This window comes from Brassica rapa, chromosome A10 (assembly GCF_000309985.2).
Source record: "Brassica rapa cultivar Chiifu-401-42 chromosome A10, CAAS_Brap_v3.01, whole genome shotgun sequence".
NCBI classification, from domain to species: domain Eukaryota; kingdom Viridiplantae; phylum Streptophyta; class Magnoliopsida; order Brassicales; family Brassicaceae; genus Brassica; species Brassica rapa.
This window is the reverse complement of record NC_024804.2, coordinates 19,390,440-19,412,185: the sequence shown is the minus strand read 5'-3', so window position 1 is coordinate 19,412,185 and position 21,746 is coordinate 19,390,440. Positions and strand designations below refer to the sequence as shown.

General features: G+C 39.3%; 6 protein-coding genes across 10 annotated transcripts; 2 read left to right on the top strand and 4 right to left on the bottom strand.

Moving 5' to 3' along the window:
* Window positions 1-106: 106 nt before the first annotated feature.
* LOC103847174 (DEAD-box ATP-dependent RNA helicase 25) lies at window positions 107-3,193 on the bottom strand. Its single transcript, XM_009124229.2, has 10 exons — window positions 2,836-3,193; window positions 2,639-2,745; window positions 2,385-2,440; window positions 2,071-2,295; window positions 1,685-1,891; window positions 1,520-1,606; window positions 1,338-1,433; window positions 1,044-1,259; window positions 761-943; window positions 107-520 (listed from the first exon to the last, which is right to left on the bottom strand). Exons 1-10 carry the CDS (start codon window positions 3,069-3,071, stop codon window positions 248-250), a joined length of 1,686 nt encoding a protein of 561 aa, XP_009122477.1. The 5' UTR covers window positions 3,072-3,193; the 3' UTR covers window positions 107-247.
* Window positions 3,194-3,463: 270 nt separating this feature from the next.
* On the bottom strand, window positions 3,464-7,084 carry LOC103847175 (DEAD-box ATP-dependent RNA helicase 26). 2 transcript variants are annotated; one of them, XM_033281572.1, is made up of 11 exons: window positions 6,589-7,084; window positions 6,109-6,546; window positions 5,884-5,990; window positions 5,535-5,590; window positions 5,233-5,457; window positions 4,866-5,072; window positions 4,702-4,788; window positions 4,509-4,604; window positions 4,211-4,426; window positions 3,928-4,110; window positions 3,464-3,795 (listed from the first exon to the last, which is right to left on the bottom strand). In XM_033281572.1, the coding sequence occupies exons 1-11, from the start codon at window positions 6,990-6,992 to the stop codon at window positions 3,568-3,570; spliced, it is 2,247 nt and encodes a 748-aa protein (XP_033137463.1). In that variant the 5' UTR covers window positions 6,993-7,084; the 3' UTR covers window positions 3,464-3,567. The 2 variants fall into 2 exon arrangements, with proteins under 2 accessions (XP_033137463.1, XP_009122479.1); XM_009124231.3 differs by having other exon boundaries at window positions 6,109-7,084.
* Window positions 7,085-9,293: 2,209 nt separating this feature from the next.
* Window positions 9,294-11,832, bottom strand: LOC103847173 (serine/threonine-protein kinase SRK2G). The gene is made up of 9 exons (XM_009124228.3): window positions 11,499-11,832; window positions 11,268-11,342; window positions 11,093-11,194; window positions 10,952-11,005; window positions 10,549-10,641; window positions 10,334-10,426; window positions 10,165-10,269; window positions 9,977-10,075; window positions 9,294-9,905 (listed from the first exon to the last, which is right to left on the bottom strand). Exons 1-9 carry the CDS (start codon window positions 11,616-11,618, stop codon window positions 9,552-9,554), a joined length of 1,095 nt encoding a protein of 364 aa, XP_009122476.1. The 5' UTR covers window positions 11,619-11,832; the 3' UTR covers window positions 9,294-9,551.
* Window positions 11,833-11,875: 43 nt separating this feature from the next.
* On the top strand, window positions 11,876-14,303 carry LOC103847172 (calumenin-A). Its single transcript, XM_009124227.3, has 9 exons — window positions 11,876-12,492; window positions 12,610-12,812; window positions 12,926-13,028; window positions 13,113-13,178; window positions 13,257-13,430; window positions 13,512-13,608; window positions 13,694-13,833; window positions 13,908-13,964; window positions 14,052-14,303. The coding sequence occupies exons 1-7, from the start codon at window positions 12,125-12,127 to the stop codon at window positions 13,820-13,822; spliced, it is 1,140 nt and encodes a 379-aa protein (XP_009122475.1). The 5' UTR covers window positions 11,876-12,124; the 3' UTR covers window positions 13,823-13,833; window positions 13,908-13,964; window positions 14,052-14,303.
* On the bottom strand, window positions 14,210-16,733 carry LOC103847171 (pyruvate kinase, cytosolic isozyme). Of its 4 annotated transcripts, none has more exons than XM_009124224.3 (5): window positions 16,596-16,733; window positions 16,113-16,395; window positions 15,387-15,848; window positions 14,341-15,286; window positions 14,210-14,303 (listed from the first exon to the last, which is right to left on the bottom strand). In XM_009124224.3, exons 2-4 carry the CDS (start codon window positions 16,368-16,370, stop codon window positions 14,474-14,476), a joined length of 1,533 nt encoding a protein of 510 aa, XP_009122472.1. In that variant the 5' UTR covers window positions 16,371-16,395; window positions 16,596-16,733; the 3' UTR covers window positions 14,210-14,303; window positions 14,341-14,473. The 4 variants fall into 4 exon arrangements, with proteins under 4 accessions (XP_009122472.1, XP_009122473.1, XP_009122474.1 ...); XM_009124225.3 differs by having other exon boundaries at window positions 16,505-16,600; XM_009124226.3 differs by lacking the exon at window positions 16,596-16,733 and adding an exon at window positions 16,493-16,580.
* Window positions 16,734-18,146: 1,413 nt separating this feature from the next.
* Window positions 18,147-21,505, top strand: LOC103847170 (WD repeat-containing protein 26 homolog). The gene is made up of 5 exons (XM_009124223.3): window positions 18,147-18,424; window positions 18,915-19,724; window positions 20,115-20,216; window positions 20,303-20,932; window positions 21,026-21,505. The coding sequence occupies exons 2-5, from the start codon at window positions 18,945-18,947 to the stop codon at window positions 21,254-21,256; spliced, it is 1,743 nt and encodes a 580-aa protein (XP_009122471.1). The 5' UTR covers window positions 18,147-18,424; window positions 18,915-18,944; the 3' UTR covers window positions 21,257-21,505.
* The last annotated feature ends 241 nt before the right edge of the window (window positions 21,506-21,746 follow it).

Genomic DNA, 21,746 nt, shown 5'->3' with positions numbered 1-21,746 from the left:
TTCAGGCAAGTTTCATAGGTTATTTAATGTTTTGAAGGAGTAGTAACAAGGGGTCATAAGAATGTCGATGACATAGCATCTTTGTTTTAGATCCAAAACAAAGCTCTACAAGCAAAGAGTGTGTAACTTTTATAGGATTCTTTTTTTTTTAATAAATAGAAAATGAAAGTGTTGAAACAATATAGCAAGGGTTCGTACATGAAAAATAAATAAAGTTGAAAACAACAACATACCATTAAGACAAAATCTACCTGGAACGATAATTTTTTTTCCCTTGTCTCTTGTCAAAACCGGGAGCGACTCTAAGACCAGGAACGTTTTTGAGACCCATCTTGCCAATAACATTTATAGGGATGGCTGGAGGGGTGTCGAGTCCCATACTCCGGCTGAACTCATTGGCTAACTCCACCAGTCTGGTTGTGTCCCTAGCAATCTTCTTCTGAGATTTGTAGTAACCCAACCATGCCTGATACGCAGCCTCCTTGTGCGTCATTTCCACTTGGCTAAGCGCCTTCTGTACCTGGATCCAACAAGTTTCTCACACCCATCAGCACCCACTAGAGAGTCGCATACTCTTGACTACAAAGAGGTTTGTGTTATAACTTATGAAATGTGAATATCTATTCTAAACATAGGTACTTGCATAGAGATTCATACACAGTCTATAACACTTCAGTTGTTAGATAATAAGGATCGCAAAGTTCAGTAGAGTAAGAGTAACAAATTGATGAGTGTTCGCCCTATTATCTGAAAAGCTTACCTTCTTCACAGCTTCATGATCTATTGGCGGTAGAGGAGACTTGGCGATGGGCAAGTCTTTAACAGACGACAGAAAGTACTCTTCCCATGGTGCCAACAATAGTACACCTTCCCCTTCCTTGCCTTTCCTCCCGGTTCTACCAAGTCTATGTATGTATTGTTCTCTGTCTGATGGCAACCCCATCTGCATATCCAACATATACAAAACAACAACTTCAGTGAAACCGCTTTAACTTTGTAGTAAGTAAATTCCATGATATGGGAAAACGACGGTATGATTTTACCTGTACGACTAGTGACACATCAGGGTAATCTACACCACGAGCCGATACATCAGATGTTACAAGGATAATACTCTTCGACTTGCGGAACTCATCAGAAACTCTGGTTCTGTAACTCTGAGGTTTTCTAGAATGGATCTCTCTGACGTTCAGGCTTAGTTGACCGAGCAGATCAGCCACCAATCTCGTAACCATAGCAGTTGTACAGAAAATAATTACCTGAAACAACAAGGAGACGTGTTGTTAGTTCGGGAATACATTGGTGGCTCACAATTGCACTAGAGAAACAGTTTTTACCTTATAACCCACATTATCAGCAATGTGTTTTTTAAGGAGCGCATATATAAGCGAGAAATGTCTATCGAGTGTTGCAATCATGTACATTTGTGAGACCTGTGAGATAAAAACAGACATGAGAAACAGATGACATCCAATCATATGGCAGTCCATTTAAATGAGCCTAAAAGATAAACTTTTACCTTTTGATGAGTCTCACCACTACCCTCTTGAACGCAATTGACGAACTCATGATCTTGCTTCAAAGCAATATGACATATTTGGCGGACCTTGACACAAGAAAAAAAACAAAGTTCAAGATTCCAACCCAAAAGTGAGAGCTTTTTGTACCAGAAACTGACGCTTACCTCTTCAGGTACCGTGGCGGAAAACAAAAAGGTTTGTCTCTGCTTAGGAACAGCCGCGATTATCCTCTCAATATCCCTTCGGAAACCCATGTCCAAGAGATGATCAGCTTCATCAAGAACAAGGACTTTCACACCTTTCAACCTTGTCGCAAATCCAGAAGTGTTGTCTATATGATCTATGAGCCTTCCGGGTGTAGCCACTAGAATCTGAGAGTGTTCACATATGTGATTATTAAACAAAATATGGAGACACATCTCAATGTTTAAGAGACATACATTCTTCTCCAGTTATCAGTTGTAATTTATCATTTCTATCAATGCAAGATTGTTTTCAGAATTAACTGAGCTATTAATCCACATCATGAAGGGCAAAAGAAATATCTTACCTGGCAAGGATGCTTTTGCATACGCCTTTGCTCAGCAGGAAGCTTAGTGCCTCCAATCACAACTTCAACACCAATAGATGAGTGATACTTGAGCAAAATGTTTGCTTCGGCAGCAGCTTGACAAGCGAGTTCACGAGTAGGGCATACCACAAGAACAATAATTGGCGGGTGCCTATTATCCCGGCTTACAGGTGGAGATTTGATAACAGCTTCAATTGATGGAAGCTTAAAATATATTTAAAAAAAAAAACGATTAGAACAAATCTCAACAATTCCTAACTGACCAACTTATATCCATGAATCAAGAGTCTCACCAAAAACGCAACGGTTTTCCCAGTGCCAGTTTTGGCCTTAGCTAGCACATCCTTACCTGAAGATCAACAATAAACATTAGAGAAATAAAAAACAATAAACCACGCTTCAATGTGAGTAACCAGGGAGAAAGACTGCACAAGTTTCTACCTTCTTTTTTTAATTTCAATGTCATTTTTCCTAAACCCTAAACCCTTATCTTTATGCCTTATAAGCAGCTCCAAGGATATTGAATTCAAAGAAAAAAAGTGTTCACCTTTGAGAATGATAGGAAGAGTAGCCTCTTGCACGACAGTCATTGTCTTAAACCCAGCATCTTGTATACCTTTTAGCGACAAGGGAGACAATGGGAACTGATCAAATCTGCAAAAAAAAAATTAGCCATAGTGTTAGTAACAAAAGCTGTCTGAATCAACCTCCTCAAGACAACAATCTTGTCTGTAAAATGTTCACCTTGTTTTAGACAAGTAAGAATCTGTAGTCTTTGGCTTACTATCAGCAGCCTCTACAGCGATGGTAGAAGCCGCTTTCTTAATAAGAGGCTCATCAACATCAGCAGGTTTGTCTTCTCTTCCTCTCTTTGGGCCCCTCTTGTTTCCAGATTCATCTTCACCACTTGCGAGCTCCTTGGCAAGTTTTGCGCGAATCTCTCGTCTCTTCTTACCGGATTTGGGTCCGTCGGAAGTCATGGAAACGAGAGGAGCAGGTGGAGGAGAATGATGGAAGCAAGAGCGCCGCTTAGCTTAAACTGTAAGGATGTAACTACCACTTTCCCGCCGTCGTTTAATTAGGGTTTTATGAGGTTTTATAGAAAACACACATATAGGTAACAGACTAAAAACGGCATGTAGTTTGCTGCCATTGCTTTAAAATGTTTTTAAAAAATTTGAAACACCTTAACGTATGAAGGCAAGTATGAATGAATGATGAATACTTGGATGCAGGCCCGTTTCGAGGCATGTTACACAAGGTACATTTCAGGCCCATTTATTAGATTTAGGGCCTTTTTGCAGCGGGCCTTAAGAGAATGAGTTGGGCTTGCTTGGTAGTCAAGCTTTTCTTTTGGTTTGTTTAATGCAAGTGAAGAATCTAACAGACTTTTATCAAGTGTTTGCAAGAATGAAAAGAGATTGCACTTACAAAGCCTTATACGACAAAAAGCAAAACATTCGATGAAGTTAGATTCTACTTGGTTCTAAGACCAGGAACGTTTTTGAGACCCATCTTGCCGAGAACGTTTTTGGGGATAGCTGGTGGCATGTCAAGTCCCATGCTGCGGCTAAACTCATTGGCTAACTCCACTAGTCTGGTCGTGTCTCTCGCAATCATCTTCTGGGATTTGTAGTAACCCAACCATGCCTGATATGCGGCTTCCTTGTTCTTCATTTCCACTTGGTTAAGCCCTCTCTGCACCTGAATTCATCGTATCCACCAACAAGTTCAATACTCTTTAGAATCTTAGCTTTTGACTTCAAAGAGGTTTGTGCTAATGTGACAATTATAACATTGGCTTTTTTGCATAGAGATTTTTAGGTCCAAGCTTACCTTTTTCACAGCCTCAGGGTCTACTGGCGGTAGAGGAGACTTGTTAATGGGCAAGTCTTTAACAGATGACAGAAAGTACTCTTCCCATGGTGCCAACATTAGTACACCTTCTCCTTCCTTACCTTTCCTCCCGGTTCTGCCAAGTCTATGTATGTATTGTTCTCTGTCTGATGGCAACCCCATCTGCATATCCAACATGGAAAAAAACAACAGCTTCAGTAAGAAGAATCCATTTTGCAGCTGCGGTGCAATTCCATGATTGAAAACTAACTACATGGTTTACCTGTACGACTAGTGACACATCAGGGTAATCGACACCACGAGCAGATACATCTGATGTTACAAGGATAATACTCTTGGACTTGCGGAACTCGTCGGAGACTTTGGTTCTGTAACCCTGCGGTTTTCTAGAATGGATCTCTCTGACGTTCAGGCTTAGCTGGCCAAGCAGATCGGCAACCAATCTTGTAACCATAGCAGTGGTACAGAAAATGATAACCTGCAACAAGGAGGAGACAGTGTTAATAAAGAAATACATTGGTGATTCACATCGGAATTTGAGAAATAAGTTTTTTTTTTACCTTATAGTCTGGATTATCTGCCATGTGTTCTTTAAGGAGAACATATAGAAGCGAGAAATGTCTATCCAGTGATGCAATCATATACATTTGTTTGACCTGTGAGATAAAACAAACATGAGAAACTATAATATCCAAATCATATGGCAGGACAGCAGGTTATTCATCGAAATGAACCTAGAGAGCAGTCTTTTACCTTTTGATGCGTCTCCCCAGATCCCTCTTGAACACAATTGATGAACTCATGGTCCCGTTTCAGAGCAATATGGCATATTTGGCGGACCTTGACACCAGAAAAAACAACAATTCAAGATTCCAACCCAATAATGAGAGCCTTTTGTGAAAGAAACTGATACTTACCTCTTCAGGAACCGTAGCAGAAAATAAAAACGTTTGTCTCTGCTTAGGAACAGCAGCGATTATCCTCTCGATATCCCTTCGGAAACCCATGTCCAAGAGATGATCAGCTTCATCAAGCACAAGGACTTTCACACCATTCAACCTTGTGGCAAATCCAGAAGTGTTCTCGATATGGTCTTTCAGCCTTCCCGGTGTAGCCACAAGAATCTGAGAATGTTCAAATATGTGATTACCAGACAATATATGGAGACAAAGCTGCTCACTGTATCTTCAGCCATTTTAGAAGCACAGCTTAAATGAAGCGCAAAACTTGCTCAGAATGAACATCACAAACTACACATGTAGGGTAAAAGAACTCTCTCAGTACCTGGCAAGGATTTGCTTGCATACGCCTTTGCTCTGTAGGAAGCTTTGTGCCTCCAATCACAACTTGAACACCGATAGATGAGTGATACTTCAGCAAGGTATTTGCTTCCGCAGCCGCTTGACTGGCAAGCTCCCGAGTAGGGCAAACAACAAGCACAACAATGGGGGATTGCCTACTGTCCCGGCTTGCAGGTGGAGATTTGATAACAGCTTCAATTGATGGAAGCTGAAATACAAACATAAACAATAAGAACAAATACTGACCAACTTATATTCATGAACCCAGAGAGTAGAATGTCTCACCAAAAATGCAACGGTTTTCCCAGTGCCTGTTTTAGCCTTGGCTAGCACATCTTTACCTGAAAAAAAAAACAAAGCAAGGAACAAACCAAAGAGTTAAAGAGTAAATATAAGAGGAATTTTAGAACAATCAATCAACCTACAAAACAGAAGTCGTGGCAAATTTGAAGAATCATGAAGAATGATACACAAGTCTATGAGTTTTCATTAAAACCTATTCGTTCTTGCTAAGTGATGTGTAAGAGCTTGTGCGAGATGCAATCAATTAGAACTCATCACTACATTTTAAAGACATGGTGTGTTTTTTTCCTGCCTTGCAAATAACTCTCATGAGAAAGGAAGAAAAATCCACCTTTGAGAATGATAGGAAGAGTAGCCTCCTGCACAACAGTCATTGTCTCAAATCCCGCATCCTTGATGGCTCTTAGCGATAAGGGAGACAATGGGAACTGATCAAATCTGTAAATCATTAACCATAGAGAGTATTATCAATCATATACAGTAGAAGCAATCTTAATCTAGTGGAAGAAGTAAGAATATAACCCACAAAGAAACCAAAGAGAAAATCCAAATGTACCTTGTCTTAGACAAATAAGAATCTGAAGTTTTAGCAGTGTCAGTCCTTGGCATATCAGCTTCTACACCCTTAACCACTTTCCCAACGAAAACCTCATCATCTTCACTGTCATCATCACCACTAACTTCACTAAGCAAATCATCAATGCCTCCCAATACTACCTCGTCACTACTATCTTCCTCTTCCTGTCTCAAGCCTCTCGTCTGCTTCCCCAAACCCTTGTTTGTTTCCATCCCTCGCTCTCTCCTAAACCCTGAATCTACATTTCTCTCATTCCTCCCACGAAAAGACGACTCACCACTCCTCCCTTGAACCCGACCATTCCTTGCACCTTCTCTATCACCAAACCGGTTGTTCCTAACCGGTTCGGTTCTCCTCCGGTTCGAATCCCCAAACCTATCAATCTCACCTTCCTTTCCTCTTCTGGAACCCCCAAACCTATCAACCTCCCCTTCCTTTCCCCTTCTGGACACACCAAACCTATCAGCTTGACCTTCTCTTCCTCTCCTCGGAGGACCCCTACCATCATCCCTCTCTACATTTCGACGAACACGTTCCTGAACAGCTTCATCCTCATCGCTAGTGAACTTCCCACGCACCGAGCTAGTCCTCAAATCGCTCACCCAATCGCTAAGCTCCGCCTCGTCCTCAATCAAGCTCTTGGACGCGCGAATCTCTCCACGCCTCCCGAACTCGGGTCGGGTGGAGAAACTGACCCGGGAGCAGAGTCCGAGGCACGTTAGCCTCGAGGGAAGCGCCTTGGAGATAACGGGAACGGCGCGGAAGGAGTAGATCAGCGCGGCGGAGTTCATGGAGGAAGCGAGGTGAGTGCAGGGGAGAGAGTGAGTGATGAAGCGTACACCGAGAGGGAACTTCAAGGGCATGCCGTAACTAACTATAAGTTCCCGTCGTCGTCGGTGGTGGCCGGAGAGATTGTTGAGGATAAGGTGAAAGAGTGAGTCGCGAATGTTGAGAAGGGTTTTAACGGTTTTTGTAGGAAACACGATAGGTTAGAAATGGCCGTAAAACGATGTCGTTTCGGTAGCAGGAAACGGCAAGTAGTTTTCTCCACGGTTGGGAAATGTAAACAAGAAGGAGAATGTGAAAAAAAAAACGTGACGCTGTTCGCTCCTTTTGCTTTTGAGATGTAGTATATTGTAGGATAATCACTTAATCACCCTTGAAAAATTGTTATTTGCAAACAAAGACATAACTTTTATTATTCGATACAATTGACCCTCATGTTTCATTATCGATCTCTGAAGATCTGACAGCATTGCTGAGTATCACAAATGTTCATTTATTGAGAACCACTAGAGACAATTAACTGAAACGAGAATGCTATAACTAAGTTTTTTTTATCTGATCAATATTTGATTATATGCTATAAATTAAACCTTGTGATCAAGTACGTGTTTAGTTAGTTTTATCAACCGATTTGGTGCCGTAATTTGAAAATGTCTATATATGTTTCCAAATGTAATTTGATATGATTGTAGATTTCTATGTAACATATTGTATTAACCGATACATGTTTTTTTAGCTCTTACAAAACATGCTAATGTTTTTCAAAATATGTGGATATGATATTTATAAATATTTTGAGTTAGCTATATAAGTTTCTTTAAATGCTACAAAATAGATTATCAGGCTAACTTAACCATTAATTGTTTAACTTCTATATTTTTAACAGTTAATCATTATTATATGATAAGTAAACTAATAAGTTACATCTACCATATTTGTTTACATGGTAAATAACATATAACATTGAGATCATTGATATTGTTACATGATAAATATATGTGTATGATAAACAAGTTATCCACTAACAACTTCTATAACATCTTAAGTTAAAGGTTAGCATTGAACTTCTTTTGCTACAAAATATTTTTGTTCATATGATACAAAGTTTGTTAGATGTTTTTTAATAGTTAACCATGATAACTTAATCATTAGCAACTATGTTTTAGTTAGATGTTATCAAACATTTTAGACGCTTTTTAAACTGGTTGGTGAGATGTCCAAAAATAATTGGACTTAGCTTATACGTAATTGGTTAGATGCTATAAAATAGGTTGCTTGTTTCACTTAATCGTTATTCATGTAGCATATAACACAATCTCTAATTCATCCATTGATTTTCAGTTTTGAAAAATTAAATGAGAGATATATAAACTGGAGAAAAATCTTTAATTGTGACTGAAATTGATATCTCATAGCTCATGTTTGGAAGTTTGGTTCTCTTTGAATATGTGATTTATTGGCATATATATAGCTTCAAATAATATTATTTCGATCTGATAGTGATGGTGACGATGACAAACTGAAAAACGTGGAGGCAAAGAAACAACAAGAAACCAAGAAGGTAACTTTTAAATTCAATCATTGAAAGCTTGTACCTTTATGAGTAAATCAATGTTTTCGCAGTTTGGTTGAGTGAATAAATCTATGTCTTTTCATCAAACATTTTGTAATGCTCTGTATTTGGTTTGCCTTTAGTTGCTTGTATTTGGTTAGTCTTCGATCAATGAAAGCTTATACATTTATGAGTAATCACATCTTGGCGTAAGGCTGAGTGAGTAAATGAAAAGTAATTGATATATATATGTATATTAATTTAACTTTACATATTTAAAATGTTTAGTTTTGAAGTTTCTGTAAGAGTTATATGTAAATGAACAATAAGTATAATTCATGAGAAAAGCATATGCAAATTTTGGGCAGAAAATAAGAGGAAATTATGAAAATAAAAAAAGCTAGAACAAAATATTATCTTTCAATAGATGACATTAGCCCAATAATCTAATTCAAATGGATATTGTTTTACTAGAAAGGTATCGGTTCATAATCTAAAACCGAAAAGTTGTTGAATGAAAAAAATATGAACAATGTAGATAAACGTTTCACTTTGCTGGTAGTGGGAATAGAAATGCTGGTTAAATAAGCTTGAAATTGATATGTCATTTGAGTAGAACATGTGTTAAAAATGGAAACAATTTGAAAATAAACGGTGTGTAGTTTAGTCATTAATGCTGTAAAAAATGTTACGAAACGGCAAGTAGTTTTCTCCACGGTTTGGAAATGTAAAGAAGCGAGGCGAATGTGAAAAAAAAACGTGACAACAAACGTGACGCTGTTTAATCCTTTTGCTTTGAGATGTATACTGTAGGATAATCACTAAATTACCCTTGAAAAATTGCTATTTGCAAACAAAGACATAACTTTTATTATTCAATACAATTGACCCTTATGTTTCATAAACACTCTCTGAAGAACTGACAGCATTGCTCGAGTATCAATGTTCATTTATTGAGAACCACTAGAGACAGTTGACTAAAACGAGAAATGTTTTCAGAAATCAAATCTAAAAACTGAAATAGCATGTACGAAGTAGTTTACACCCTTTGGCTTTGTAAGATCAACGTTGATGATGTAGGTGATCATTTTTTTTCCTTTAACGCTTCGTGAGGCTCTTGAATAGAAGAATGTGCCTCTTTGACATGCTTCTCGTATTCATCTTCTTCTTCCTCTTCCTCCACTTCTTCTTCCACTTCAGCTTCAACGTCCTCTTCTTCCTCTTCTTCCCCGGCACCTGATCCCAAGCTTTTGCTGAGGCTTGACGAAGAAGCTGGGTTCCTAGCTTCACCAACTATCTTCATTATGTCCTCCACGCTTTGAAGAGAATAGCTGGTGTTGTCTCTCTTGTAATACACCGCTTGAGCCGACTCCAGCAGCTCCTTTGGCAGATTCTTCAAGTACCACGGATGATTCTTGATCTCCTTAAGCGTGATTCTCTGTCAAATATATCATTGACAGTCAGAACCACAACAACATCTTCCTATAACATATAGGCTTTCAAAGGTACCTTGGCGGGGTTAGTGACGAATATGCGAGAGAGAAGGTGTTTGCATTCCTGAGATATGTGAACGTAGTCCGGAATCTTGTATTGTATAGCCATTATACGCTGAAAGAAGATTAATTTGAATTGTTACATTATTAAGAACACTGCAGCAATAAGAGGAGTTAGTTTAGAAGACAAATGGAGTTACTTACTTGGATTGTTTTCCTGAAGTTCTTTGGATCATTAGGGTCCTCAAATGGGTAAGCTCCAACCAGCATCACATAAAGGGTTACACCACATGACCACACATCCGCGTGCTACAAAAACAACGCAGCCATATAAGTACAAAACCCCAGTCTAATCATGTGTTAATGACAATACCTTGCCATCATATTCTCTACGGGAAAGAACTTCAGGTGCTATGTATGCTGGAGTTCCAACAGTCGATTTAGGCCTCGAATGTAGTATAGATGACTACACAAAAAAGAACAAGGGACGAGTGAATAGTAGATCATGATAATCTATTATTCTGTAATGGATTGAGGATTGAGACGAATGAGCAACGAAGGAAAAGGGAAATGAATGAGTGCACACACCTTGGAGTAACCAAAATCACAGATTTTCAAAAGCGGAGCAGGGCTACCATCAAGCAGTGTGTTCTCAAGCTTCAGATCTCTGTGGCATATTTGCTGCACAGAAGAAAATAGAGAGGAGAAGTAAGTACTAAGTACATGCTATGCAGCTGATGAAACATAGATTCTAAACAAGTCCCATAAATAGCATCACCCACATCAACAAAGCATCAAGAGTGGCCAATCAAGACAAAGAAACCCATGCAAAAGACACAAAACATCTAAACGTCATTTCATTTTAATTAAATATTGAAGGACTAACTTCAAACTCTTTAACACAAAGAATCTAATTCACTAAAAACATTGATATTTATTCACAGATACCTCATCAGGAAAGTTTACTTTTTGGCTTAATGAATATACATACCAAGGAGTGGCAGTAGTCGACCCCACAGATCAGTTGTTGAAAGAAGTACCTAGCCTGAAAAGATAAAGATTTTAAAAAAAACTTAAAACCACAAATAGAGAATTTTAAAAAATTGTCAAAGAACAGAGAGCTCAAACTGACCTCAGCTTCACTGAATCTACCGGCAGTGCAGATTCTCTCAAAGAGCTCTCCTCCAGAAGCATACTCCATCACAATGGCAAGATGAGTAGGTGTCAGAATCACCTGCAACCAAAACCAAACTAAGATCCCAAGACAGCTCATTGGTAACTAAAAAAACCCAATTAACAAAACTTGCCTCCTTGAAGCGGATGATATTAGGATGCTTAAGTGATCTGTGATTGATAATCTCTCTAGCCACGTTTTCATCTATCTGCAAAACAATCAAGACCCCAAATATCTCACCTTTTCCAGCAAATCTGACTCAAAAGATCAAACTTTCTATAGGTAAAAGCAAAACCCCTAAAAAATCCTAAACCCCAAATTGAAACTTTCAAAAAACAGAAAGAGAAGAGAGGAAAGTTCCGACCTTTCGGCCTCTCTCGATGTACTTCATGGCGACAAGCTCTTTGGTGTCCTTATGCCTTAGAAGGCGAGCCACACCGAAGTTCCCAGTTCCCAGATCCTTCACAACCTCATACTTATCCATCTTCCAAATCAATGATCGAATATTATTCTAAGTATCTTTCTACTTATATATATAACCGAACAAGATCACGGGATAGATTCTGATACAAAAAAAAAAAAAAGCGATTTCGAATGAGAAAGCAAAGCACTTTTGAATCGATAAGATATGGTGAGATCGATCCACATGTGTGTGCGTGTGTGTGTGCATAGATGAAGGCGTTAAGGTAGGAGATTGTAGTAGATTGGACCACGTGGAAGGTGAGCTCGATTCTCAATAATCTTCCTCTCTAATTATTTGCTTAACAGACAAATTAGCTGCGGTATGGGCTAATAGTGACATTAATTAAAGTTAAATAAAAACTATATATTATACTTATTTTGACTCAAAGGTCAAATCTTTCGAAGCTAAATCATAAATGTATTCACAAAGACTCAATCTTTCAACAGATCTAGTATCTTCTTCCACTTCACTTTCAGACAGTGTAAAAAAGCTCTCAACTTGTGTCTAAGCTGTGATTGATTTAAGACATGGGTAAAGCTTCGGTGATACTATACATCACTGTCGGGATCCTCGTCCTCTTCCTCGTCTCTTACTCTCCCAAGAAGAAGAGCCACCACGATCACCACGATCACCACAACAACCAACACCACCGTCTCAAACTCCGCTCTTCTTTCAATTTCAAACCCACTCGCCACGATCCAATCCCTTTTGATCCTCTCGTTGCTGACATGGAGCGCCGTCGCGAGGATAAGGAGTGGGAAAGGCAGTACATTGAGCATTCTCACCCCGAGCTAGCTTCTCCGGCGCCTGGTCAAGAGTCGCAGCCTGAGTGGGAGGAGTTCATGGATGCTGAGGATTACTTGAATGATGAGGAGAAGTTCAATGTTACCGATAGGTTCAGTGATACTTTAAAAATGCATACTTTAGTTTCCTTTGTGATCTTTTTAGGATATAGCTAGAAGGATTTGGTTTAGTACTTACTAGTTGTAGTTTTGATTGGTGCTTTTTGCAGGTTGATATCTTTGTTTCCAAAGATTGATGTTTCTCCCCTTGATGGGTATGTGACTGAGAGTGAGTTGACTGAATGGAATGTGCAGTCTTCTGCAAAGGAGGTCATGCACAGGAGTCAAAGAGACATGGATGTTCATGACAGAAACAAGGATGGTTTCATTTCTTTCTCTGAGTATGAACCTCCCTCTTGGGCTCGCGACTCGGGTGAGTAAGAGCAGTTTCCTGTTTCTTTTCTCACTGACTAGAATCTGTGCTACTTGCTATGATCATGCAGATTAAGTACATGATAGCATCCTTCTTTTTTGGAAAATTTTCAGGTAACTATTCATTTGGGTATGACATTGGTTGGTGGAAGGAGGAGCATTTTAATGCATCTGATGCAAATGGTGATGGTCTGCTGAATTTAACTGAGTTCAACGAGTAAAGCCTTTTCCTCTCGTTTAGATTAGAAGCAACTTTTCAAACAAATCATTAATGTTCGTGCTGGCTAATTTTTCCACATAGCTTTCTTCATCCTGCTGATACCAAGAACCCTAAGCTGCTGCTATGGTTATGCAAGGAAGAAGTAAGGTACTGTAGTGTAGACGTGTAGTCATATGTTACCTTCTTTTAGCTTTCTTCTTATCAACGAGTTCTTCTCTTTCACAGAGAAAGAGATTCAGATAAGGATGGCAAGATCGGCTTCGATGAGTTTTTCCACAGTCTCTTTGACGCTGTGAGGAGCTACGAAGAAGACAATCTCAATGCTACGCATCCTTATCATGACTTGCCTGAAGGCCCAGCAAAGCAGTTGTTTGCTCAGCTTGACAAAGATGGTGACGGGTAACTTCATTTAAAAGCACACATTTCTTTTTAAGACCATGCATTCCTTAACATAGCTTCCTCCCATTCACTCCTCTGCAGGTACTTATCGGATGTTGAATTGCTTCCCGTTATCAGTAAAATCCATCCTACTGAGCATTGTTACGCAAAAGAACAAGCTGATTATATTATATCAAAGGTACATCAGTTTCAGAACAAAATGGCTTAGTTTAGCTGTTGAATTGGTCCTTGTTATATTGTTCTCTCTTTCTTTCATCTTCCAGGCGGATTCAGACAAAGATGGACGTCTGACTTTGGCAGAGATGATTAAGCATCCGTACGTTTTCTATAGTGCCATCTTTGACGAAGATGACACTGATGATGACTATGGCCTCCATGATGAGTTTCGTTAGTTTCATGATGAGTAAGCATCTGCTACATCCCTGGATTTATTATTCAATTTCAAACACTAATCGATATCCATGTGACACAAAACAGTGGAAGAAATAACATTAGGCGCAATATAACTTCAAGGAACATCTCCTTTCAAAACAGGTGATCTTAGTTGCATCAGCTTCCTTGTTTAATAATCTCTATATAATCCATTTGTTCTCAACTTTATTTGCTTCTCTTATACTGCAGAGTGCAGAGCGAATCTCTCCCACGGCCACGGCTGATCAACTAGTGATTTAGAAGTTAGAAGAGTAATTATGATTCAAAACATCTGTGAAAGAAACATGGTTGTCTTTGGATTCTGTTCAGTCGTTATGCGTTTCTCAATTATTGTATGTTCTGCTTAGTAACCCCTTTAAACCTTAATCTTTTATAAGCAAAGCTTATGAAGAGTAACAATGTTATACATCAAAGTAGGCACTGAGCCATAAGGGAAAGAGATTCAGATGATTATGACTCACAATCTTGAAATGCTATTAAAAAAGGGAAAGAAATGTTTTAACATTTCACTGTTTTTCTTTATTTCATGCAACGAAAACTAACTCAGTTATGATTACCAACAATCATCAGGAGCCAATATTTTAATTTAAAAAAAAAGCAAGTTTGGAATCTTACTTCACCAAACAGATCTTAATAACCGAGGCAGCTCCAATACGGTGCAGCGCCACGACTGCATCACCAACGTTGCACAGCCCTCTCTGTGTAGCTGACTTCAAAGCAGCTTCAATGATAACTTCAGTAGACTCGCTATCAGTGGCCTTTGCGGATCCTTCAGCCAACAGAGGGATCAACCCTCTGTATATCAGACTGTGCCTCGCAGGCGACTCGTCGCTACAACTCCAGTCAAAGTTATCTGTCGTCATAACCGGAACAACCACCGACAGGATCGGAACAGCAGGCCTGTATTTAGCCACAAGGTTGGCCGTTGAGCCTCCACGCGTCAACACAATAATGAGTTTCGCATGCGCTTTGTTAGCAGTCCTTACAGCTGACGATGCAAGACTCTCAAGCGGACTCATAGGAAGAGGAGTTGCTCTGATCATCTCCTTGAAGATCGTGTTGTAATCAAGCGAGCTTTCAGCTTCAATGCAGATCTTAGCCATCACTTTCACGGCTATCTCCGGATAAGCTCCCGCCGCGCTCTCTCCGCTGAGCATCACGCAGTCCGTGCCGTCGAGAACGGCGTTTGCAACGTCAGTGGCTTCGGCGCGAGTTGGCCTTGGTGATTTGATCATTGACTCCAGCATCTGAGTGGCTGTGACCACTGGTTTGCCAGCGAGGTTGCACTTGTAGATCATCAGCTTCTGAGCCAAGAAAATCTTCTCTATCGGAATCTCCATCCCGAGATCACCACGAGCAACCATGAACGCGTCTGTTTCGCGCAGTATCTCATCAAAGTTAACAACTCCTTCCTGGTTCTCAACCTTCAAACAAAAAAAAAAACCCCCAAAGACAGAAGTCAAGACTCATGCCTCAGTATATATACATAAAATGCAATCGCCATAAGTGAAAACACTGAAGTACCTTAGACATCAACATTATGCTTTTAGCATGAGAACCAAGAACCCTCCGGACATTAACAAGATCCGAGCCTTTACGGACAAACGAAAGCGCAATCATATCGATTCCGTTCGGAACACCCCAGCCGAGAATATCTTCAATATCCTTGTCCGTCAAGGTGGGAAGATCAACAACAACACCGGGAAGATTCACGTTCTTTCTTTCCCCAAGCATTGCAGTGTTCTCACACCTGCACCTAACGGTTCCAGACTCGGGATCGCACGACACCACAGCTAGACTTATGCTTCCATCTGCACACAGTATGGTGTTTCCGGGCTGAACGTCCAAGGGAAGCTTCTTGTAGCTCATGGAGATAGTTGACTCGTCTCCTTGAATGTCGTAGTCGGTGGTGATGGTGATCTCCTGCCCTTCCTTTAGTTGTATAGGGTTCCCATCTTTCAAGAAACCAGTACGAATCTCAGGTCCCTACGGATTCAAAAAGCAAAATCAAATAAGCTCAAAGATTGATATAACATTGCTAATGCCTCAGATTTGTTGGTTAGTAGGTCCAAGTAATTGAATACACATGAGATCTCTAACATGCAACCATCAGCAACAACAACAACAACCAAAGACCGTACTCTAAGATTTAACTAATAACTAACGCACAAACTAAGAACCAACAGTTATGGTTCAGAGGATCTATTTCACAAAGAGGCTTTGCAAAATGGTAAAGACTTTGACTCTTACCTTAGTGTCGAGCATGACAGCAGCGAGAATGCCGGTGTTCTGCATGGCGGTGCGGAGGTTGTTGAGTGTGTCCTGGTGGTATTCGTGGCTTCCATGAGAGAAGTTGAAGCGAGCCACGTTCATACCGGCTCGGAGAAGCTTTTCGATCATGGGGACAGTGCGAGAAGCTGGTCCCAGAGTGCAAACGATCTTGGTCTTTGGGATCCTCCCATCGTTAGGTAGCTCCTTCAGTATCCCTTCTATGTCTATGTTCGACATTTTTTACAACGATTCTCTCTCTCCCCTGTAATGGAAACAGAATGATTATACATCGACAAAAACAAGCGAAAGAACATAACTTTTTTCAAATCTGATTTACTCAAAATCCAAAGCAAACTAACTGTACAGACAACATTTTCAAGGAACCGGAGAGTGTCTGAGATTTGGATCAAGGAACAAAGATGAAAAGGGTAGATTGGAGAAGGGGAGAGTGAGAGGTTTTACCTAAGCTCCGATGTTGGATTTGTTGTCGTGTCGGAGCAGAGAAAAGCGCCGCTTGTTTTACGGGTTTGGACTTGCGTTACGACTCTCCTGGTTTTTGGTTTTGCCTTTGGGACTTAAATATATATTATTCGCTTTTATGAAACCAAGTTGGTATCGACTGCCACGTCATCTCGAATTATAAATTAAATATCTCATAAAGGATATTCTTTGAATCCAATTTGTAATTTTTAGCATAAAAAGTATACTATAAGTGTTTCAAAAAAAAAATCATAAGTGGCAAAGATAAATAAAATCTAGAGGCATTTATGTTTCTTAACTGGTTTGTATATGCTTGCTTTATACACTCCTAGTTGATAGTACTTAATGGGGAGAAATTCACCAAGTAAGTGACGATCATGGTTACTTAAGCAAAAGAATATGCTCTGGATCGAGATTTGTGATTCTTATTACTTTGTTAAGTTTAATTTTTGTTTGTTTGTATCCATTTAAATTTGTGGGTTTCTTTTTGTATATTGATGATACATCAAATGATTTTTAATACATTTTCACATAGTCTTGTTTAGTTCTTTGGGAATTTCAATGGTCATATTCCTAAATGTCTCCTCTTTGTTTTCCCTTTTGGCTTTTATCAAGGGGCCAATTATTCTACTCTTTTGTTATTATTGTAAATCAATATTTCGTAAATAACATCCAAAATAATGCATCATTTTAGTTTTGAATGAATTCATGACTCATCTTAAGATAAACCTCTATTTTTTATCCACATTGACATCCTTAACTAATGTAAAGTTGTAAACAAATAGTTAATTTCAAGGTGTTAAATAACAATCCTCAAAAAAAAAAAAAAAGAAGCTAAATACCATTAGAGGTAAAGTGGGCCTGAATATGGTGGGCCTACACATAATGGGTCCATGACGGTCCCTAATATTAAGTTGTTAGGTGAAGGAAAGCCACTAGTTGAGCTTGTTAACAAAATGTTGGGCTTTATAGAAAATATCAATAACTTATAAATAAGGGCAGGTTAAGCCCAATAAAATAGAAGAGATGTGCACAGATCTTTGCTAGGCTCTTCTTTTATTACATAAGCACTCTGTAGATGTCTTTGGGTCTATACAGGGGTCTATTCAGGGAAGCTGCATTGCTAGGAGCCTAGGAACAAAAAATGAGATATATATCTTTAAATGTATGTAAAATTTAATATTCATTGAGGGTTTGATTTGCTTTGATTTTAACATTCAAAAACAAAACAAACACTCAAGCAAAATGTCATCAGATTCAGATGATATACGCTATCGTATCAAATACAAAATGACATCATTATTGGTTTTGATCTTTGAACAAGCAATAACAATCCTCATAAAACAACTGAATGTTTATCTTTCGAGATCAATCATTTGAAAAACGAGTTTGTTATCATTTTATAAAATCTGTTACGAAAAATGAGTCGAATTTTTATCTTTACTGTCAGTTTTTATTTACCATGGTTTAGGTTAAAACAACAATTATATAAAAAAAAAGAGTAAAAAATACATTAAAAAAAAGTGGGGGAAATGCAAGTGCTTTGTTGGGAGGAGAGGAGCCGCTGATCAAAGCCACGTTTCGTGTCTTCATCTTCCTTATTGTTGTTGTTGGGTCGCTTCCTCTCTGTCTTTCCTTTTCATCTTCTTTCTCTCTCTCTCTATCTGAACTTCCTTCCTCTCTTCTCACCGCTTTTCTCATCTCCACCGATTTATTTATTTTATTCCGTGCTGTGTTCATTAACCATATCTATCTCTCCTGCCATCGCCAAACCTTATCTCCTGCTTCCTGGGTTTTTGCTTCTTCCTTGGGTAAGATTGGATTTTTTCTCTTACCCACTTTTTGTTTTTCCTCATAGATCGTTTATTGATCTTCATCACCCGGCTCGATGCTCATGATTCTGCAAAATTAGGTTTTGATTTCCATGTGGACTGTTTCGATTATGGTTTAATTGTGTAGTTTAATCAAGTGAAAATTGTGATTAAATCAATTGGGCTTATCTCGATTCACTACTTCATCGGTGAAGCGATCAGGAAACAAACCAAAGTGCAACTCTTTTATTGTTTTGATCAATTGAAGGATTGAATGTTAATCTCCTTTGCAATCACCATCTTCTGCTAGTAGATCTACTTGAGAGCCTTTTGTGTGTGTGTTTATATAGTTTATAGTCTTTTGTAGCATATCTCTGATTAGTCAAGTATGATCCTTGTGTTGTTTAACTGGCATTATGGCAAAAAAGGTCACTACTTTGGTTTTCTAACGGATCTAACAAAGCTTGGTTTCGTTTCTATGTCTCTGCAGGTTAGTTATATGGGCTGAACTAGGAATTTCATGGGAGTTGTGGAGGATACTGAACCTCCTTTGAAACGTGCTAAACGCGACGAAGAAACCAACGGCTTCTCTGGTAGTAACTCTTCCGTTAGAGTTAGCAGTAGTGTGAACAACTCTTTGGGAGACCTGATGGCAAGGCCTCTCACCTCCTCCCAAGGGGATGATGAAACCATCGGCTCCAAAGGAGTCATTAAAAAATCTGAATTCGTTAGGATCATCACTAGGACTCTTTATTCGCTTGGATACGGTAAAGCCGGGGCTATGCTCGAGGAAGAATCCGGGATCCCTCTGCATCACTCCTTCGTGGAGACGTTTATGGAGCAGGTTAGGGACGGGAAATGGGATGAAAGCGTTGTCACGTTGCACAGAATCGGTCTGTTGGATGAGAAGGATGTCAAAGCTGCATCGTTCTTGCTACTAGAGCAAAAGTTCTTAGAGCTTTTGAAGTTTGATAAGATAGGTGATGCGCTTGGCACCTTGAGGAACGAGATTGAGCCTCTTCGTATTAATACAAAGCGTGTTCATGAGCTCGCTTCCTCTCTTATATCGTCGGGTCCGGGCAAAGAGAATGTGAGTTCGAGGTCCAAGGTTCTTGAGGAACTGCAAAGCTTGCTTCCTGCTTCTGTTATAATCCCGGAGAAGAGGTTGGAGAGTTTAGTTGAGAATTCACTTCATATTCAGCGGGATGCTTGTGTTTTCCATAATACTTTGGATAGTGATTTGTCTTTGTATTCTGACCATCAATGCGGGAAGCACCAGATTCCTTCTCAGACTGTTCAGGTTAGGCTGCTCTGATCTGTTAGTGTTACTTCTGTTACCTTCATGTTGTCGTTTCATGGTGACTGTTAGTTTCTCAAAACTATAGGAGAGTGGCATATCATTAGCTGAAGGGTTTACAGTACAATGTTCTGCACTCGTTTCCCCTTTCTTGACAGGTCATTAAAAAGCAATAGAAGATGATAATTGTCTCAGTCTGATACCTCTTTTTTTTTCGGTTATATCTTTTCCGTCATTGGCTAATAGCTATGCAGTACTCATGTTCTTCTCTGATGATCTAATTACCTATGTGGCCTCGTTTTTGTATGTTGTAGTTTAGTCAGACTAGCAGTGCTTGTGTGCGTTTATGACAAATCACATTCGTTAAGTTCTCTCTCTACGTGAATGGTTCAGATCTTGGAGTCGCATACTGATGAAGTTTGGTTCTTGCAATACTCGCATAATGGCAAATATTTAGCTTCATCTTCCAAGGATCAGACTGCAATTATATGGGAGGTACTCACCTGTTAGAAGTTTTGATTTGTTACCTATTGTAGTTGGGGAAACCTGTTTGCTGATTCACTTAAGAGTTTACTCTTCAGGTCAACGCAAATGGGCATATGTCTTTGAAGCATAAACTTGTGGGCCACCAGAAGCCGGTGACTGCGGTCTTATGGAGTCCTGATGATAGTCAAGTTCTTACATGTGGAGCAGAAGAGGTTATCAGACGCTGGGATGTTGACTCAGGAGACTCTCTTCACACTTATGAGAAAAGCGGCGTCGGTCCCATTTCTTGCGGATGGTATGCTGATGGTAAAGGAATAATCGCAGGGATGACAGACCGAAGCATCTGCATGTGGGATTTAGATGGCAGAGAGATGGAGTGCTGGAAAGGTCAGAGGACGCAAAAGGTCTCAGACATAGCGATGACGGATGATGGAAAGTGGCTTGTGAGTGTATGCAAGGACTCTGTGATATCTCTGTTCGATAGGGAAGCGACAGTTGAGAGGTTGATCGAAGAGGAAGACACAATTACATCGTTCTCGCTTTCGAATGACAACAGATATGTGCTGGTGAATCTCCTCAACCAGGAGATACGTCTATGGAGTATCGAAGGTGATCCCAAGATTGTGACGAGATACAAAGGCCACAAGCGTTCACGGTTCCTCATCAGATCATGCTTTGGTGGCTATGAACAAGGTTTCATCGCTAGTGGAAGCGAGGATTCTCAGGTATAATCCGTCCTGAGTCTACACAAAACATAACCAGTTTAGGCAGAAGGGTTTTGGTGACATTTGGTCCACTCATGTTTTGGTGATTTGCAGGTATACATATGGCACAGATCGACAGGGAAGTTAATCATCGAGCTACCAGGACATGCAGGAGCGGTTAACTGTGTGAGCTGGAGCCCAACGAACCTGCAGATGATGGCTTCAGCTAGTGATGATGGGACCATAAGGATATGGGGACTTAACCGGATTAACCCACATAAACAGGAGAAGCAAGTGCAAGGAAGTAGCAGTAATGGTGTGCTTCACCAATGCAATGGGAACTGATTATGATACCGTTTTCTTTTTTTTTTTAAATCTACTTAACAGTTATGTTGTTTCTTCTTCTTCTTCATCAAACCTCTTTTTGTTTGTTTCCTTTGGCAATGGAATCAAAAGAAAGAAGGCAAAAGCTGTTTTTAATTATGAGCTCATGGAAAAGAATGCAAATTGCAACATTTATTTCTTTTTCTTTCTTCTCTTGATGCTTCATTGTACATAGATTGTGAATCATTGAATGGTACATTTGCAATTCTACTGTCTTTACAATCACTAAAAAGTTAAAAACACTGGGTTTAAAAAAGTTTTTTAATCCATAATACTCTTTCAAATTAATATTTTCAGTATTTACAAGAACAAAACTAAGTTTCAGATTATCAATTTTAATAATTAAAAAAATAAAATTCAATAAATTTAATTGGTTTCTTTAAAGTTGATTATTATTAAATGATAAAGTATAAAAAAAAATTCCAAAATATCTTCTTAAAAAAAATTCTTT